Below are 20,472 nucleotides of genomic sequence, written 5' to 3'. Positions count from 1 at the left end.
CTGAGCAATGAGAGTGATTGGAATTAGATAGGCAAATCCCTTGAGGGGAGTAGGGGATTGATCTGTAAATGATTATTTCTAAGAGTGAGAATAGCATGTGTATGACCCTGTAGCATGAGGGAACATAGTTAAGTACGAGGATTGTCAGAAGTATATCTATGGTAATGATCCTGAAGGTGAACAAGGAGTGATTTGAGGCTACTAACAAGGGTAAGGCCAAATATGTAACAGTCAACATATTATAGCAGGCTGTCCGGCGAGCCGGACCTCCGCCCGCGCCGCGGGGTGGGCAAGCGCCCCGCAGGGGTCTCGGGCTCCCAGCCCACTGCCCGGCCTCCCTGCCACATGCTATGCGTCATCCGGGGACGCCCCTCGCCGAGAGAGACCCTCAATCACAAGTCACCCGCCCTACCCACCCTCCTCGCCGTGCCTTGCAACCCCGCCCCCGAACCGCCCTCCCGATCCCCGTGTAGTACCCCCCGTCCCTCGCCGGGAAGAACGGCAGTGACTCCAGCAGCCGTGGCGGCTCTTTGAGCCCAAGGGGCGAGCGAGGCAGCCATTGGCGGAGGCCACTGCCTCCCGCTGTCAATCCCGCGGCCCGGCCCCGCCCCACCGGCCGAGCGTGGCAGGACGCGGGGCCGCGGGGACTGTCGGGACGGCTCCAAGATGGCCGCGCGCTTGGGGTCCGCACCGGCTGGTGGCCCCGAGCTTCGTTCACTGCCACCGCTGCTGACCGGAGCCGCTGGTCGGGCCGGCGACTCCGGGGGCTGTACACGCGGGGCGGGAGGCCGCCATGGCGACCCTGGAAAACCAGGCGAAAGCCTTCGAGTCCCACAAGTCTTTCCAGCAGCCGCTGCCGACGCCTCAGCCCCCTCAGCCGGCACCGCAGCTGCCGCCGCCTCGGCCCCCTCAGCCGGTACCTCCACTGCTGCCTCCTCAGCCGCCTCAGCCGGCACCGCAGCCTCTACCGTCACCGCCGACCGCCCAGCCCCCTCAGCTGGCACCGCAGCCGCCGCCACTTCAGCCGGTACCGGCGCCGATGCCGCCTCACCCCTTCAGCCGGCACCGCAGCCTTTACCGCCACCGCCGCCCGCCCAGCCCCCTCAGCCGGCACCGCAGCCGCCGCCGCCTCGGCCCCCTCAGCCGGTACCTCCACTGCTGCCTCCTCAGCCCCTTCAGCCGGCACCGCCGCCTCAACCGCCACCGCCGCCCGCCCAGCTGTGGGTCAGGAGCCGCTGCACAGACGGTGAGTCCCTGCGGGCCCCTCCCCAGCCCTGCGCGTGTCTCCGTCCCTCCCTCGGCCTCCCACGAAGGCCCCGAAGCGGTCCGGGCCCCACGCCTCTGCTTTCCCGGCTGCGAAACTTGGGAAGGAAAGGGGCTGTGTTGTGATCTGAGGCCGCGCGTCCTGTTCGGCTTCCTCTGAGCCACCCCCCACCCCTCTCCTCCTCTGGGCCAGGTGTAACATTTTGTCTTCCCTTTTCAACTGACGGTTTAAAACAGTGTTTCAGATAACTGTCAAAACACTGTACATGCAAAATATTAGGTTAACTTAAGGGAAGGAGTAGGAGAGAAGGGGGAAAGGAGCGAAGTTCACTGGTCACTTCTGTGGGGGAGGGTTAAGTATTCACAGTGGTGAACGCGTAACTGCTACATGGCCCCGTGCGCTTACCATCATAGTCGTTACTGTTACTAACCCCGGACAGCCCTGGTATTAAGGAGGCATGACCACAGAACATGTGCTCATTGAGCTTAAGTTTACACAAACAGTAAGATTTCCACGGAATCAAGACAGGCAGTAAACGCCAGCTGCAGAGGACAGCTTGTGCAGGGCTGGGAAACAGCATGGCATGATCAGAACTTTAGTTTGACTGGCTTGAAATGTAGAGGGAAAGGGAAACTTCACACTGATGAATCAGAGAGGAGATAGCTGTTTTTATTAAACTAAAATGGTTGAATGAGCCTTGTTGGTTAATGATTTGCCTTAGCAATGTGAATTTGGATTCTGCAAGTATTTTATAAGTTCTGTAAGAAGCTTGTTTTAAAATTTCAGAACTCTTAAGGTATTAGAAGTTCAGTTTTATTTTATAAGAATTTTTAAAAACTGTTTATTTAACTCAATTAGAACAGAGTTCCTTTAACATAGGAGACTTTATTATCTCATGTACTAATACCCTCTAGAGGTACACAATGAAAAATGTGATTTATAAACAGATACATACAGACACAAGGAAAACAGAGCATGTAGCTTCAGTAACAGTTTAAGAGAAAAGTCAGAAACAGAAATCTTCCCTGGTCAAAATATCAAAAAAAAAGCAACTGGGGCTTATATCCCTTAATTGATTTGAGCTCTAAATGGACAAATACACATTTTTTTTTTAAAAAATTGGTAAGAACAAGATTCTTTTTCATGTTGAGTAATAATTTTGGAGTTTAAATAAATACCAACAATAGAGCTATGAGGGAGAAAAAATACAAAATACTGATTTTTTTATTTGATTTCACCGTAAGGTGCATTCTTAAATACATAGGAGACAACTGTCATGATTTGCACAACTCGCTTGCAAATAGTTCAACAGTATTAACAATGATTGAATTTAGGTGGTGGGCATATGGGAATTTATCATCCTATTAAACAGTTTTCTGTACTTCTGAGACTTATAATAAAACATTGGAAGGAACCTGTTAGACATAATGCTCTATGTGAAGTAATTTGTTCCCTTTGTGAAATTCTAGGAAGGTTAAAATGCATGTTCATAACTTCAAGAAAGTCACAAGCATTTATGATGTAATCAGAACTACCTGAGGATCTGTGAAACTTGGTGAGTTGGTGAATTTTTTAAAATGTCTTAAAACATTTTGTTTTTACAAAGATTACAGGAGTAAGAGAAGGTAAATCTTAATCAACTCTTAATATTTTTTTCCTGGTTGATGTGATATAATTAAATGTGGGGAAAAAAAGGTAAATTCTAAAAGGAGACAGTACCTTGATGGTTTTCTATGGAGGAAACTCAAGCAGGAGGAAGTTTAATTTAAAAACATAAATTACTGCTCTTTATAATACATTCTAAGTTGTCATTCTTTTGAATGCCTTCCTTTCCAGACAGATGTGTTATTCTGGGAGATCATCAGGACTTCTGGGTATTTGGAGGTATTGACCTAACCAGTGGAACTGCTGATTTATAAGAAGTTGTCCAGAATTTAGGAAAACTGATTAGTAGATGTAAATAATTTTTCCATGGCAAGTGATGACAGAAAGTGACTTCAGTGAATTTTCCTTTGTTTATAGGCAGATGTACCTAACCATGTATGTTAACAATGATTACAAGCTGAAGACTGAGAAGAACTGCCATTTTTGCCAGCTGGGATGCAGTAAAATTTGGACTTCTGGGTTCCACAAATGGGCTGAGGTAACTAAGACAGTAAACATATCTTCTTGGTCAACATGTATCTCAGGGTAATCACAGATGTGTTCCATTACCTGATACTGTTTTAATTTGGATAAAAACAAGAAAATTTAAGAAATAGAGTTTGTTTTTGCTTTTACATCAGTTTGGCAAAACAGAACAACCTCTTAATTACTAAGCACAAACCAATTTTTTCATTATTTTTAAAATATTTTAGTTTCTATTTATATTGGTTTTGTGATAAGTAAGTAAAATCTGTAAGCTCAGAAAATAGTCAAACCTAGGAAGCTGCTTCTGACAAGTGAATTAGCCTATTGAAAATCTGTTTAGATCCTTGGCATTAATTTTCAAGTTTTTACAGTTTCCTTGGATTTCTTCTATCCAGGAAAACAACATGCTCTTTTTAGATGACTATACTCTGATTATAGTCTCTCCTTTATGGATTCAACACTAAATTGTAACCATAGGTATATTTTACCATTTACAAAAGTGCCTGGTTGGGGAGTGTAATACAATGATTTTGTAAATTGAATTACTCTAAAATTTCAAGGATTTATTTTTAATTCAATTATGATTAATTTTCATTTGTCACTGGCTCTTAATGCTTTATTTTAAAGTGTCTCTCATAGACCCCCTTCTTTCATCTTCTTCCCTTAGTCTCTCTTTCCAGTAACTCTAAGTTCTTACATGTTCAAGGTAGGCTTGTGTATTTTTTTAAAGGCAGGCGCACCAAAAAGCACTTTCCTGTGACTATCCTCTGTTTTGTTCATCATTTATGAGTCCAAATTTTATAGAATTGATTTAAAGAATGTCATATCTTTCTTATTATTGTGAATGGTTTTTAAAATGCCTTCCTTCTGACTCATTTCTGCATACTTTAAAATAATAATATGAATCAAATAAGTATGGGAATAAAATCACAGTTACTTGTATCACATTTGATTCCATTTATATGGCAAAGTCTTATTATTATGTTGTTATGAACATGCATTTCATAATACACTTATTTAGATGAATCAGAGCTTATTCATTAAGGTCATTTACTTTTAGAAATATGTAATTTCTTGTGAACACATGTATATAGAAATACATGTGTCTTTTTATAATTTAAGCAGCTTAAAATACAGATAAAATAAATCCAAGATACAAGATAATATGCCTTGCATTAATTTAAATTCATGTGAGTTAAAAGACAATTTGAATATTGTTTCCCATTTTCTACTAGCTTCTTGATCATATTCAGCAGCACATTTACCTTTACATATAATTAAGGAATCTTTTTTATTTCTACTGTAGCTCTGTCATAATGGAAACTCTGCCGCAGAATCAGCTGTCATCTATCCCATGTGGTCAAGTGCAGAGGTGAAAATTCTCATTTGTGGGATGACCACTCACAGCTTTAAATGTTTTTACTGTAACTGCTTTTATAAGGTAGCAAGCTAGAGAGAGAGAGAGAAACAGAGAGAAGAAAAGAGTTCTCTCTGCATATTCCCATGTTGTGTGATGGCATTAGTCTTCTTCTGCTGTATTTTTCTAGAATGTGTGTGCGTGTGTGCATGTATGTGTGAGAAATGTCTTGTCTTTGTCCTAATAGCCACTCTTCTCTCCCTCTAGTTTTTTTCTCTATCCTCCCCTCCTATATTTTTCTTTTTCATCAATATCTTCTCTTTCAAAAAATTCTTGATAAATCAAATTTCCAACTTCCTCACTTTTAATATGGTAAAGTTACTTGGATCCCCAACATCAAGGGATCTCATACTTTAATGTCTGTAAGGATTTCCAGAGACACCTTTTAAAAATACAGTTTTCCAGGCCTTACTTTGAGCAGTCCTCTTCCAGTAGATCCAGGGTGAGGCTGAGCATCTCCGAGCCTTCCCCCTTCATATTATGGTGCAGGGGATCAGGGGCAGTTTTCCTCTGGGTCTCCCTGCTGTTGCTATGAACAGCGGCTACAGCATCACTAATATTTTTCTTTCTTGTTTTAATTGCATTAATATTATCAACCAGTTAATAGCATTTTCTTAAAATTATGGTCAAAAGCATAGGTGTTTGATTTATAATGGTATCTGCAAACCACTCTTTTACTGAATTAATTTGTTTTGCTTGTATTTCCAAAATTGTAAATGCTGTGAGTTAAGTGACTGCTTTGCTTCAACTACAGGAGAATGTGAAAACACTCCAGGAGAGAGAGGTTGCATATATCAATGCAGACTCATACACAGAAGGTAAATTTTATTTCAGATTGTCATTAAATAGTATACCAGTATTTAAGTCTATCAACTCCAACTCATAAACTAGGATTATCCTCTTTCTATGAGATGCCTCAATAATACCTCCATTTCTCCATTTTACCAGAGAGAACATTATTATGATTCAAATGAATCAATATGATTCATAACTAAGCTATTGATCCTAATTTCTTTAGTATATTTACCATTTGCCTATCTTGGATTACTACTTAAAACTTTAGTACTTTTGACATTCTTCCTGTGGAGCTATTTTTAAAAGTTGGGCTAAAATATTTCATACAGAAATAGTTCCTGTATGTATTGGAACAACTCTGAAATAAGCACCCACTACAAACTTCCTTTTGACCCTGACATGTGGCATGTGCATCTGTAGGCTTTCATCGTATTATGGTTATTTCTAGGTAAGTGTCACAGGACACATGTTAGTTACTGACATGCTCTAGTCTAAAGTCTTCATATTGAATTGAATAAATGAATAAAAACATGAACATTATGGCCTTACCACTTCCTTTGCCAAAGACCCCTAGGTGCTGCTGCCGTAATGAGCAATGACCCTTACTTTTACTGCAGGAGCTGCAGCCTTAGCAGCAGAGTCCACCTCTGCAGTCTCCTATCCTGAGTGTGTGCTGCAGCCTCTCTGGCTCCTGAAGAGTTATTTCCACCTTGTGTTTTAGTTTTAGCCAGACTGTCTGCCTGTCTATTTATCTCCCTACCTATCTGTCTATTCTAAAATTTTATTTATTTCTTTTTACTGAAGTACATTTGATTTGTAATATTAGTTTCACGTGTACAGCAAAGTTACTCAGTTATATACATATACATATACATATACATATACATATACATATACATATACATACATATACATATACATTGTTTTTAGATTCTTTTCCATTATAGGTTATTATAAGATACTGAATATAATTCCCTGTACTATACAGTAGGTCCTTGTTGGTTATCTGTTTCATATATAATAGTGTATATCTGTTAATCCTGAACTCCTAACATATCTCTTCCCTTCCCCCTTTCCCCTTGGGTAACCATAGTTTCATTTCTATGTCATGAGTCTATTTCTGGTTTGTAAATAAGTTCATTTGTATCTTTTTTTGTTTGTTTACATTCCACATATAAGTGATAGAATGTGATATTTACCTTTCTCTGTCTGACATACTTCACTGAATATAATAATCTGTAAGGTCCACCCTATTTTTAATTCTCCAGGAATGATGCCTTGAATTTGAAATCTGTTATATATTGTTTATAATTAGAAAATAAAGTTAGAATTAAATACAGGTTTGTAGTCCATTTGGAGGTATTAAAATTCTCTCTTATTTATTTTGCAGGCAATTATACCCTCAGAGTTGACTGTACACCCCTTCTTTTCCAGTTGGTATATAAACTGACAAAAGAGGTATGTAAATAGATCTGTTGTAATGATTTCTGATGAGTAGATAAATCAATAACTTTTGTTTTCTAAATTACTAATATTTAAACTGGTGACAGACATAGCTGATTTGTATAAACAAGAAATTAGAACGAGCTTTAATACACTACTTATGTGACATAACTATGAGAACAGTAGTGCTAGTCTCTGTTCTAATAATAGTTCCTAATAATTGTATACATTTGTTAAAATGTACAGGGTCTATTGTTTCATGGGGCAGAGTCTCTTTGATATAACAGAAAGAATACTGAGCTGGGTTGGGGAAGCCTTGGCTGTGAAGATTGCCTTGGCTATTCATTCATTCATTCATTTATTCATTCAGGAAGTATTTATTGTGTGGTTACTATGTATCAGGTCCTATGAAAGGAACTCTAGCAGCAAAAGTGATAAAAGGACAAGGTTACTGAATCCAAATACTTTGTAATCTAGAGAGGCCACAGACCTGTAAATGAGGACTCATACTTCACTTGAATATTGGATACTATATACAGTGGAGGACAGTTGCAGAAGAGAGAAGTTAAAATCCTAGGGTAGCTGGTGAGGTTGGAAAGCATTAGAAGGTGTTTAGAGAAGGATTAGTGGTTAGGCTGTAAAATGGAAGGATGTGAAAGTGGGGAGAATGTTTCTCCTCAGAGGACACAGGACCTAATAAAGATGTGGATGTGTGAAAGAACATTTCCTGACCTCTGGGTAATGCAATATAACCTCAATGTAAGGTGTTGGTGAAAAAGCTGGTAAGAAACGGGGCCTGACACATAGGCCTAAATGTTCATAAATCTGGTGATGGTGAAATTAAAGAATCTTTAACAAGGTTGTACATTATCATTTTTATTCATTAGAAAAATTACTCTGTATCAGTGCAGTGAATACGTTAAGCTGTAGTAAGTCTAAAAGCAAAATGGAAATAATTCCACATACTTGTTTAGCACACAGGAATTTATAAATACTAGTTATTGATGTAAAAACTACTCTGAAAATGCTACTGCACTCTGAATCTCTAAAAATTATGTGATCTACTCATTGAGTATATTTGTGCTTCATTTAAATAACCCCCCATTATAGAATTTAACTGTAGAAATGTTTCTTTCAAGTAGGTATCACTTAGATGACAGTGGGAAGTAGATGTCACATCTCTGTGGTCCTGTTTCCCAATCGCCCTTCATCTTGTCCTGTCCTTTTCACTGTTAGTGTCTTTAACATCTCATCCTCCCAAGTGAGCATCCTCCCATGCCCATCACAACGCCCACCATACTGGGAAGCTTAGGTCCTTGATTCTTTTATTGAAATGTCCCATAAAAACATCTAAAAGCATGCTGTAAAGACAGCCCTTGTTGGGAATCCTTCTCAGGAGATACATTTACACTCTGTCCTACAGAGGAGGCTCCTGCCTTTATAGGAGGGGTAGTAAGAATTTTAGGGCCAAGGAGGAGAAGCTTAGGTCTATCCCCTTTGTACATTTATTTAATAAGTATTAAATGTGTAAGTGGTTACAATAGTGACAGGATAAATCAAACACAGTTTCTGCTATTAGTGTGTTACCTGTGTAGCCAGGAGAGACTATGATCAAGAATTTTCAAATCCAAGATACAGATTAAAATCACCAAAGGGTATACAGATAAAAGTGTGGGAAGCAAAAAATAAGTATCTTAGTTTATTATTTTACATGTTGGAATTAAACAGCCTGCTTAATGGGAAATTGCAAATTTTTTCCCATTTTAAAGCCTCTTTTATGTTAATTTGAATTGAATTTTCATGCCACTTTAGATACAATATATTTGTCTTTCAGAGTTTTTGTTTTAGGTAGTTTTTTAACAGTTTAACTGGGAAATTAAAATGTATATTTAGAAGTTACATTATCAGGATGAACTACTTAATTGTCCAGAAGAGAAGAGTGAGATTTTATAATCTTGTTTGATTTGATTGTCAGTGGAAGAATCAGACATCATTCATCTGGAGAAATGCTATTGGTTGCTGAGGGCTCAATCCCGAACTGGATGATTTGATTTAGAAACATTTGGCCCATTGCCTTCACCACCAATTCGTCCATCTCTGAATGAAGGTGGGAATCCTTCTATTTTCTACAAATGTTCTTTCTAAACACGTGAGCCTTGTTCCACTTTTGGAGCCTTGTGTAAGTCGGTTTACCTTTCTGCACCTGAATATTCTCATATATAAAATCAGTTTGAACAAGACAATCTTTATGAAACTGTGCTCCAGTGCGGTGCCTCAGCGTCTGGTGCATGGTCAGGGTGGTGGACACTGAATAGGCAAAGCTCTAGCTTCCACACTTGACCCCACCTCTTCCTCAGCTGAGGAATGTCTGTTGTATTTCTTTTATATAGAAGAAGGTTCCACTGCTGTATCCTTCCCCCACCCTTAAAAAATTAAAAACCACTGGACTAGACCATCTCTAAGGTCCCCACTTAGCTCTAAACTTTTCACTACTATATATATTAAATGAGGTTTACAAGGAGCAGTTGGGGGTGATAATCACAAAAACTGTATTTGAAATCTGAAAGCTTGGTTTCTTCTTCTGATTCAGAACTTTTTAAAAAAATTTCTTACTTTTAGCAAGTCATTTAACTACTTCTTAGCTTCAATTTTCTGCTCTTTGAGGACACAGAATTAGATTCTTGAAATAGACAGTCTGTATTCTTCAGGTTTCTAGTGTGTTTTAGAAATATTTGTTAGGGGAACTAGAACAGACAGGGCTTCTACTTCAGCAGTGCAGTTATGTTTTTACCTTTTTATAATTAGAGATTGAGAAATCATTTCATTTGAAAATAAAATGATTCCATTTATTTTTTAGGAAAAGTTTAAAAACCACAGGATTAGATTATAAATTGCCCTTTATTTCTGAAATTTAATATATTTAGTTATACAGATTAAGTGGTACAATGAAGACTGCAGTACAGAATTTCTGTCTCTTATAATATAGTGTGTTAGTTTTCTTTGCTTCATGAAGGAGCTGTATGTAGCTCATTAATAACAACACAGTATATCTTTGATAGAGTTCAACTTTTCTTCTTCTTTTTTCCTTTTTCTTCTTAGTCTTTCCAAATTAGGATAATTGTGGTCTCTGACTTTTTTCCAGTTAAATTTTTAAAATACATTTTTGTTTTTTACATTCTACAATCACTTTTGACTTTTGGAATTAATATAAGATAGAGACAGGTATGCAGACAAAACCAAACACTAAATGATAGTATTTTCTTCTAGGAAGTTAAATTTTGGTTATAATTATGCCAGGGGGGGGAAAAAAAAACAAACTTCCTAAGACAGTGGAAACTACTGATAACTTTTAAAAACTGAATCAGTTTATGTGAGTCATGCCTCCTTTCATGAGCATGTCAATATTAACAGGAAGTTTGTTGGCTGTGATTTATTCTGTGTTCCTATTTTACAGGTTTATTTAATGCTTTTGATGAAAATCATGACAGCCACATAGATTTTAAGGAGATATCCTGTGGGCTATCAGCTTGTTGCAGAGGACCTCCGGCTGAAAGACAGAAATGTAAGTGTGTTAAAAATCACAAAATTTGGAAGCTATACAGAGAAAAAATTAGCATCCATTCATGTGAAAAATCATCTGATTAAGGCTTGAATTTTCATCCCTTTTGCAAATAGCAATCTCTTGCTGAGGTTTTACTGAGGTCAGTGTAAAAGTTCAATCATCTATTCTTTTTTACTGTGGAGTAATTTAAGATCTTTGTTATTAATAATGGTTGATTTTCCAGATAAATGTGCAATTCATGATAAATGAACTACATCAGTCATGATGTGTTTGAAAATGTTAAGCATATAGAAAATATTTTCTGGTAGTCTATATAGAAAATTTGTCTTGCTTAACTTGAATTGCAACTTATTTTCTATCACTGTGTATATTGATATTTTATTAGCAAAATTAAATTTATGATAAAACAATTTTATTAAATACTAAATTTATCTTTTAAGCCTAGCTAAAATATTATGGCATAATTTATAAGCATATTACATTCATAAATCTTAACCATATTTGTTTAGAAAAATGCAGCAGTTTACATTTAATTGGAACCTAATTCTTACATATTCACTAGGGTCATTATCTCTGCATCTTTCTAAAATACAGCTTCACAAATACTGCATATTTTGGGTATGATACTTAATAGTTCAATATTCTTTAGTAATGTTGTACTGTGATGCACTCAGTTAACTTAATAGCATAATTATTACATGGGTGTGTGAAGTAGATAATTATTTAATCTTAAAAATTTAGATTTCTTTTATCTCCCCTGATAGTATACCATTACTCTAACCTGGCTTTGTGATAGATTATTTGTTCACATTAAAGTTCTGGTATTAAAGAGGCTGAAGTCTTTGTTTCTCAATTGAGGTTAATTGTTGTCTTAAATTTTTTTTAAATTTATTTTTTTGCCAGTGGACTAGTGGAAGTTAACCAACTAGACTAACTAGCAATTTTGCTGATATTGTTGTTAATTAGCAAAGTGCTGATTCTTTGGGTTTTTAGCTTGTTGTATATAAACTTCATTGAAGATTTGAAATTGTTCTTAGGCAAAAATATTGGGCGCACATTAATTACATTGGAGAGGCAAAATCTTTATACAGTCATGTCTCATTATCTGCTGAGGATTGGTTCTGAGACCCCCTCAGATACCAAATCCATGGATGCTCATGTCCTTATGTAAAATGGCATAGTATTTGCATATAAATTATGCACATCCTCCTGTATACTTTAAATCATCTCTAGGTTACTTGTAATACCTAATAAAATGTAATTATTTGTAAATACACTTTAAACGATATGTGAATAGTTGTCAGTGCATAGCAAATTCAAGTTTTGCTTTTGAGAACTTTCTGGGAAAATTTATATATACATATATTTTGATCTATTGTTTATACCTGTGAATGCAGAACCAATGGATACAGGGGGCTGACTGTAGCAGCTTTTTGTTGATTCTTAATGTAGATGGAATATTTTCTGCATTGTAAGAATCAACTCTGAAGTGATCAGTTATAAATATTAGAAATTAATTTAAAAGCTTGAATTACCTTCTCAAAATCTGAGATATTGTATAGTAACTTGGCCCTTCTTTTTCAGTTTGCAAGAAATTTAACTTTAGATTTAGGTGAAGGATAGAGTTCTCTAAGTTGGCTAATTATATAAGGAGAGAGACTTGTGAAGTGTACAGGAATTCCTACAAGTTCAAAGGACTTTAATGACACAATCTCCTCCAAATATGAACTTAATCCAGAATGTAGTTGTTTGAGGAAATAAGTAGTTTCATTAGGGCAGCTTGTAATAAAATGTATTATACTTCAGAATATAAAAGTAATTTTCCTCCATAAGAGTTTCTTTTCTTTAGTTTGCTTCAAGGTATTTGATGTTGACGGTGATGGAGTTCTCTGTAGGGTTGAACTGAGAGACACGTGGTTGCACAGAGGTCTGGAAGGACAACTGCACCGATGATACCCTGGTAAAGTCTGATTGTATACATCTTGCATGTAAACTTCCAACAGGAACATAGAGTGAAGAATTTTTTAAAAGAGGTTGAGAAAAAGATTTCTTACTACTTCTAGGTTCTATATTATGCTACTCAAAATATTCATAGCCAAAGATGCAAAATTGGGAAGAGAATTTGCCTTAGAAAATTTAGTAAACTGTATGTATTATGTAAAATTAAAAAATGAAACCACTGGAAAATTGTCATAAATTTTTAAGGCAAACAAGCAATCTATTTCTGGAATTAAAAAAAAAAAACTTGACCGAAAATATTTTATACTTCAGCTACTGTCTAATAAAAATGATACCTTCTCTTTCCTAACTACTGATTTGGGTTTCTGGTTTTAAAGGAATTACTTGTGGATCTATCCAACATTGTAGAAGACACATAGAATGCACATGACACCACAAAGGTGAGTCTAGCAGAGACTAATTTATTCTCTTCTAAAAATACATTATATTCTGAATTGGTATACATACCTTACATATACATACTTGAATCTCTTCTACATCATCCCTGCTAAATGCTTATTTGGACCTGTGGTTACAATAACTCCAAGTTGTCCCTAAGGAAAGCCCATTTGACCTTTAAAAAACTCCATTAAGTGTTATTTACATAAAAACATATTTTATAAACTAGGCACTTTGTAAAAATTAAGTAGAGACAGCCCTTGCCATCTGTAGTTTATAATCTTTACTTCTCCCAGTTTAAAACATTATGGTAAGACAAAACTTATATTGAGCAAAAGAAGCCACAGAATAAAAGAACACATTGTACAATTTAATTTATATGAAGTTCTAGAAGAGAGACAGAACTAATTTTAATAAGTGTTACAATAGTGATTTTGAAGATGGGTGATTTAACTGGGAAGGACAATAGGATATCTGGGATGTTGGAAATTATTTTTTATCTCAATCTGGGTGGTGTATATAGTTTTTAAATTTTTTTCAATAATATTGGTGATGGTCTGTCCTAAGTTCTTTAATAGCAGCCAGAATAAGTGTATAATAGTAGAAACAAGCATGTACTTTACAAAGAATAAATCCTTGAATTTTTTTAGTTTCACAACATTTATTAAAGATATTATAATAGGTTTGCCTTAATGTCTATGTATCCCTGTGAAACTGAAGATAATCCATATATGTGAGACACATATGAGTTAATTTGACCCTTTCTATTCAAATGTTGATGTGTACCAAGTTGCAGATGGTAGGATGTAGACCATAGTGGTCTTCCACAGGCTTAGAAAAATAAGTAACATTTTTTTCAATCACAAATCCAGAAGAAATCATCATAGTCTTATTAACTGACACTCAATAGAAATAAATAATAGAAATGAATTTTTCAGCGCTTGATCTTTGTTTGGCAATTCAGATAACCGTCTTCATTTACTTTTCTGCCCAAATCTAAGGTAGCCATTTCTATTTGATATATATGAAAACAGAAAAACAGGAAAGTTTCTATTAGGAAATACCTTATGTAGAGATACAATTTCCATCGCCTTTCTTCTGGGTGTTTGATAAGTATGGAGGTTATCATTCTTGTCTATTTTTATATAACACCGAGTTTCTTCTTATGGCTGTACTTTTGAACATTAAAAAAAAAAGATCATTTAGCTTCTCCATCTCCGTGTAACCATAATAATGAAATGGTAAAAATTTAGAATAGAATTTGGACCTTTCAACCAAACCTATTACCCATATTCACTGGTGACTAGATGGTGACAATATTACCCATTATTTTGTATCATTACATTGGTGTTAATATACTTCAATGGAAGTTGCATCATGAAAGCCAATAATTACCATCACAGTGCTTTAAAATCTTTTCTTGTAATAAATGGTAATATATATTGAATGAATACATGAATGTCATTAATAGTATATATTATTAAATATCTTTAAATAATAAATCATTAGATAATAAAAATATAATTAAGTTATAAACGCAAAGAACATTATTATTCATCTAGGATTGTTAAGGTGATTGTTCAAAACATGAAGTAAAAAGCATTTGGTTATATTTTTGCCTGCCAAGAAATATTGTCTACTGTATATAAATGTAATTTTTGGTACACTTTGACACCAAAAATAAAAGATACTGCTTTACTCAACTTGTGAAAGTAATGTTAAATTTTATTTTGAGGAAATGTTAATATAGATACTCATTTATTATATATATTTAATTCTTTTAAATCTCTTAAGAAGTCTAATAATATTGCCAGATGTTTTAAAGATCTTAGAAAATTGTTAGGGTCAAAGGGCATAATCCAAAGAGTTTGGAAAAATGCTTTCAAAGTTAGTAAATAGTCCTTTTTCTCTACCCAGAGCCTTTTGTGGGTTCTGTTAGTAAACTTCACCTTGAACCGGAAGATACTGTGAGTTATTTCCCAGGTCTTACTGGAGGAAGATTTTTGGTGATAAATTGCCCATGTTATGACTGACTACTTCAGAGTTTGGTTACTTTTGAACTTACTCTTGCTGGCCTACTTTCAGATGAATACACAGCATCTACATTAAATCATTAGTTTTCTTTCAGACAAATGACCATTGCAAGTTTAATAAAACAAATTTAATTCAAATAATATAAGAAAATGAAGATTTAAGGTATTCTTAAATATTGCTTCTCTTTCAGAATGGCCATCTTAACTCTAGAAGAATATCAGATCTGGAGTGTGAAAAATGTTCTTGCCAATGAGTTTTTGAATCTACTTTTCCAGGTATGTTTAAGGTAAATGACAGAGACTGAGGGCAGTGGTACCAGTAGTTCTACATCTTTTCCATTGTGTAGTAGTTAGACAACTAGACTACAAACCGTATATTGTCAAGAGAACTGCATTAACCTGTACACCACCTGCAGATGGTAAGTTAGAACGTGCGTGCTTCTCAGAGTCACAATGTGCATGATAGGAAAGTAGAGTATAGCTGATAATTTTTATCTTAATAACTCATGATAGAGCAGATTGTAGACACATAGAAAAGAATTTAAAATGTAAAAGCCATTATAATTTGCTATTTTTCTTTACTTTTTTTTAAGACCCTTCCTAACAAGTAAGGCAGTGTGGACAGAGACATAGATCATAAGTTGGCAGCTGTAAATTTTTCACAATGTATACCATCTTTCCAGTTAGGAGGTTATTTTAGATGCAGAACTGTTTCTTAATTTTCTTTCTTTCTTTTTTTCTTTTTTGTAATTTAATTCTTTAGAAGGTCCAATAAAGATTGAAGGAGAAAGGAGGAAAGAAAAGCTGTCAGGGGTGAACATGAAATCATAAAACTTGCCAGATTTTAAGTATTTTCCCAGTTAAAGTAGTTCTCTTTGCTCCAATTTAAAGAAACAACTTATAGTTTCCCATTTTTCATAGTTCTTCAAAAATATATGTTGATTTAGTAGTATTTTACAGGGGGGAGGGGTGTGAGTAGGGACAGACTGGAAGTTCAAGATTTGTAAATACTGACAAGTATATATAGAATAGATAAACAAGCTTATACTGTACAGCACAGGGAGATATATTCAAGATTTTGTAGTAGCTCATGGTGAAAAAATATGAAAATAAATATACGTATATTCATAAAGGACTGAAAAATTGTGCTGTACACCAGAAACTGACACATTGTAAATGGACTATAACTCATTAAAAAAATAAAAGATAAAACTGTTAGAACACTATAAAAAAAGTAGTATTTTAGATTTTCCTTATTTTATTCTCCTTTTCTTATAAAAGCACCCCTATGAAGATCAATAAGGCTTGATATCTTTATATCTATCGTGATCCTCCATTGTAAATAGAGTAACATGCCTGTGGCACAGCTATGTTAGAATAAATGAAAATTGAACTCTTCCTGACAGCTAATAACTAATGTATATTTAAAGCATATGAAATCTGATAAGCCTATGATGCCCATTTAAATCAATCAGTTGCTCTACTGTCAGTTATCAGCCAGGATCTAATTTGATGTCTTTATAAAATATAAATACACATAAAAATAATATAAACCTACTATAAACAGAAATGACTTGGTTAGTAATATGAAAATTGAGCAGCTATTTTTATCTCATTTAAAATGATGCCCTCAATTACTTTAAATTATCATTAATTATATAGACATTTTGACCACTTAAGTTTGTGTCTGAGTCATCTTGCAGCTCTTACATAGCAAAGCATTTTGAACTTTATATTGCCTTTCCTATTTTCTCATGCTTATCAGGGACTTGCATAGGCACTATTTTTTCTATGACTCTATAAACAGATGTATGCCTGAAATTTTCTTTTGTGTCTCAGTGTTTCTAGCATTATATTACTGACAGATTTTTTGTTGGTTAGCAATCTAATTTTTTTCTTGGTATATATAGTCCTTTCAGTCCTTTCAAATATATATATATATATATATGTAGTCAGTTTACAATGTTGTGTCAATTTCTGGTGTGCAGTACAATGCTTCAGTCATACACGAACATACATATATTCATTTTCATACTCTTTTTCACCATAAGTTACTACAAAACAGTATTGGATATAGTTTCCTGTGCTATACAGTATGAACTTGTTTATAAATTGGGAGTTTGAGATTTGCAGGTACTAAATATTAACATTACATTTTATGATGCTCACTTTATCCCATATTCAGACATGCTTTTAAAACTTTATGTTCACTTAATATATAAGTAAGCAGACTTACTCTAAATTGTTTTATTTTCTGTCTGTTTCTAAAATAGAATTAGCTAATAAATTCAGTGATAAAAGCTTGAATTATACTTTTATTTTATTTGCCAAGATCCCACTCCTGGCTGACCATTTTGGGTATTTAAGTATAAAGTAAGTAAATGTCAGTAGAATTAGGAAACCATTCCTGTGGTAATATTATTTTCAGTCCTTTCAAATAAACTCAGTGCCCAATATTTTGCAGAGGAAGCATTCTAAACATGATCAGGATCTTCTATCTTGTACGTTTGTCAGAAAGCGTGAAATGTTAAACAGTTTGATAAACAGAATAGTGCACCACACTGGCCCCTACCTATATCCATGTTCTAATCCTGAAATCTGTGAATATGTTATTTTACATGGCAAAGGGGATTTTGCAGATGTATCAGGTTAAGGACTCTGAGACAGGGAGATTAGCCTGGATTATCTACATGGGCCTAGTCTAACAACAGGAGTCCTTAAAAATTGAAAATCTTTCCCAGATGTGGTCAGAAAGATATGAATTTGGAAGAAGGATTAGAAAGCTGTAAAGCTGTTAGCTTTGAAGATAGAGGAAGGGCCATGGGTAAAGAAATGTGGGTGAACTCTAGAAGCCAGAGAAGAGAAGGAAATATATTCTTCCTTTGACTTACAGAAGGGCATACAGCCCTGCTGACATCTTGATTTTTAGCCAAGTGATACCTGTTCCTGACTTGACCTACAGAACCATAAAATAATGTTTGTGTTGCTTTAAGCTGCAAAATTTGTGATAATTTGTTACAGCAGTGATAAAAACAAGTATAGGGGAAGTAATCCAAATTTATGGATTGGAGGGCTCAACATTTTAAAGATGTCAGTTCCCCTTCAACTGATTCAAAGATTTATATGTGCACATCAAAATCCCCAAAACTTAATTGTTGTTACTGTTTTTTTGTAGAACTTGACAAGCTGATTCTAAATACATAGAGAAGCTTGAAGAGCCAACAATAGCCAAGCTGATATTAAAGAACAATGTTAAAGAACTTATTATAAAACAATATTAAGTCTATGTGATAACTACCTAAAGTTAGACATATAGACCAATGGAACAGTATTGAATTAAACCCTGTACCATACATGAACAGTAATTTTAGATAGATTATAAATCTAATAAATTTGAAACATAAAGCACAGCATCTGGGGGAGGGTAAAGCTCAGGTGGAATGTGTGCTTAGCATGCATAAGGTCTTGGGTTCAACTCCCAGTACCTCCATTAAAATAAATAACCTAATCCTCCACCAAAATAAAGCATCTAGAAAATAGTGTAGGAGATATTTTAATGTCTTTGAAATGGCAAAGAGTTCTTAAATAGGACACAGCACTAAACATAAAAGAAGAATTTTAAGTTGGACTTCAGTAAAATTCAGAATTATTTTTATCAACAGATACCATTAAGAAAGTGAAAAGCCACACGGTGGGAAAATATATTTTCTATACCTATATCCAACAAAAGACTTATATCTAGGGCAAATAGAGAACAAAAACCAGTGGGGCAAAAGGCAAAACCTCAATATTAAAATGTGCAAAAAAATTGAACAGGTGCTTCATAAAAAAAAAAAAAATCCAAATAAGCTATGAAAAGGGGCTGACCTCTTTAGTAATAATAAAAATACATACTAAAACCACACTTGGAACACCATTAGACATCCACTAGAATAGTTAGTTGTTAAGTGATGTGAAGCATTGGTGAGGGCAACATGCAATGGGGACTCTTACACATGGCCAGTGGGAATATAAATTCTTACAAATACTTTGAAAATAGGCTTTTTGAAAGTTATATATATATATATATATATATATGTGTGTATATATGTACACACACACATATATACATACATACACACACACACACTCCCTGTGTACCCTTCAGAAGCTTCTACATCTGAGCACAAAAGGACATCCAGAAAATTCTCATAATCACTATTTGTTATAGCCCCAAATAGAAAATGACCCAAACACCTGTCAACAATAAATACATAACCATAAGTGGTGGCACATGCATACAAGTTGTATACTTTAAAGCAATAAAAATAAATATACTAGTTTACAGAAAACACTAGTGGATGAATCTTACATAATGTTAAGTGGAATGTACGGGACTAAAAATTTCAAAAGCAAAAAAACCAATCCATGGTGGCTGAATTTAGGATGGTGAATCCATCAAAGGGGTGCCATAGTATCTGGGAAGAAACCCAAAGTGGAACAGCAATATTCTGTTTCTTGACTGGATGAAGGTTACATAGATTTGTTTACTTTGTGAAAAATCACTGAGCTGTATACTTAAGATATGTGCACATGTAAGCATGTATATTATATTTGCATTTTTTAAAAAAAATGTTTGCTTGCAAAAAAAGATATCCAAAGCCTAAGTATTTATCAGTAGGAGAATGGATAAAACAAATGATAGTATATTCAAACAATGGAATACAATTCAACAATAAAAAAGAATCAACTACTGATACAAGGATGAACTTCAAAAGCCTAATTTATACATTTCATTGTCAGGTAAATTTTAACTCAGAAGGTAAACAAAACTATAAGCAGGCATGTGCCCTGGGGGGAGGGGTGCTGAAGCCTTTGTCTCCTCAGACCTGTGCCATTACTGGCACATCTCGCAAGAAGAGAGGCAGGGCTCAGCCACAGCTACCATCTCCTCCTGTGCATAGTGCCCGGGCGGGGGCAGGGCTGAGACCTGAATCTGCACGTGGGGGCCCCACAACCTTTTAGGCAGGACTGAGACTTGTTTATAGCCTGAGGCAGAGAGGATTTTTCTACCCTGACACCTCAGAGAACTTGTGCTGCCAAGGGAAACAAGGAGCTCAGATTTGGCACAGAGCGTAGGCGGGGCTGTTCCGTGGTCTTCCCTGAGCCCACCTACAGACCACCTACCCGAGGCAGAGCAGGCAGCTGCACAGAGCAGCAGAGCGACCAGCACCAGGAGAGGGCAGGTGGGCAGCCACCCACCTTCCTGGCAGGAACACAGCACCTGACCACAGTGCTGGGACAGGGTGTGATCTGCCCACCTGCTTCCCCCCAAGCACAGCATCTGACTGTGGCATCAGGAGGGGGAGTGACCTGCCCACCCACTGGATAAGAGCTCAGCTCCTGACCTAGTGTTAGGAGGGGGCACAATCTGCTGGCCAACAGCCACTGA

At 36.0% G+C, this 20,472-nt stretch overlaps 1 protein-coding gene across 4 annotated transcripts; it reads left to right on the top strand.

The window, feature by feature from the left end:
• Positions 1-646: 646 nt before the first annotated feature.
• On the top strand, positions 647-18,472 carry LOC140694060 (uncharacterized). Of its 4 annotated transcripts, XR_012069805.1 has the most exons (11): positions 647-1,246; positions 2,734-2,819; positions 3,287-3,407; positions 5,566-5,629; positions 6,997-7,064; positions 9,025-9,156; positions 10,504-10,611; positions 12,461-12,571; positions 12,948-13,010; positions 15,233-15,317; positions 18,217-18,472. XR_012069805.1 is itself a non-coding variant. In XM_072957528.1 (3 exons), exons 1-2 carry the CDS (start codon positions 667-669, stop codon positions 2,787-2,789), a joined length of 636 nt encoding a protein of 211 aa, XP_072813629.1. In that variant the 5' UTR covers positions 647-666; the 3' UTR covers positions 2,790-2,819; positions 3,101-3,143. The 4 variants fall into 4 exon arrangements, 2 of the variants coding, with proteins under 2 accessions (XP_072813629.1, XP_072813628.1); XR_012069804.1 differs by lacking the exon at positions 18,217-18,472 and having other exon boundaries at positions 15,233-15,500; XM_072957528.1 differs by lacking the exons at positions 3,287-3,407; positions 5,566-5,629; positions 6,997-7,064; ... (4 more) ...; positions 15,233-15,317; positions 18,217-18,472 and adding an exon at positions 3,101-3,143.
• Positions 18,473-20,472: the final 2,000 nt, after the last annotated feature.

This window comes from Vicugna pacos, unplaced genomic scaffold (assembly GCF_048564905.1).
Source record: "Vicugna pacos unplaced genomic scaffold, VicPac4 scaffold_20, whole genome shotgun sequence".
NCBI lineage: Eukaryota > Metazoa > Chordata > Mammalia > Artiodactyla > Camelidae > Vicugna > Vicugna pacos.
This window is presented reverse-complemented; position numbering and strand designations above follow the sequence as displayed.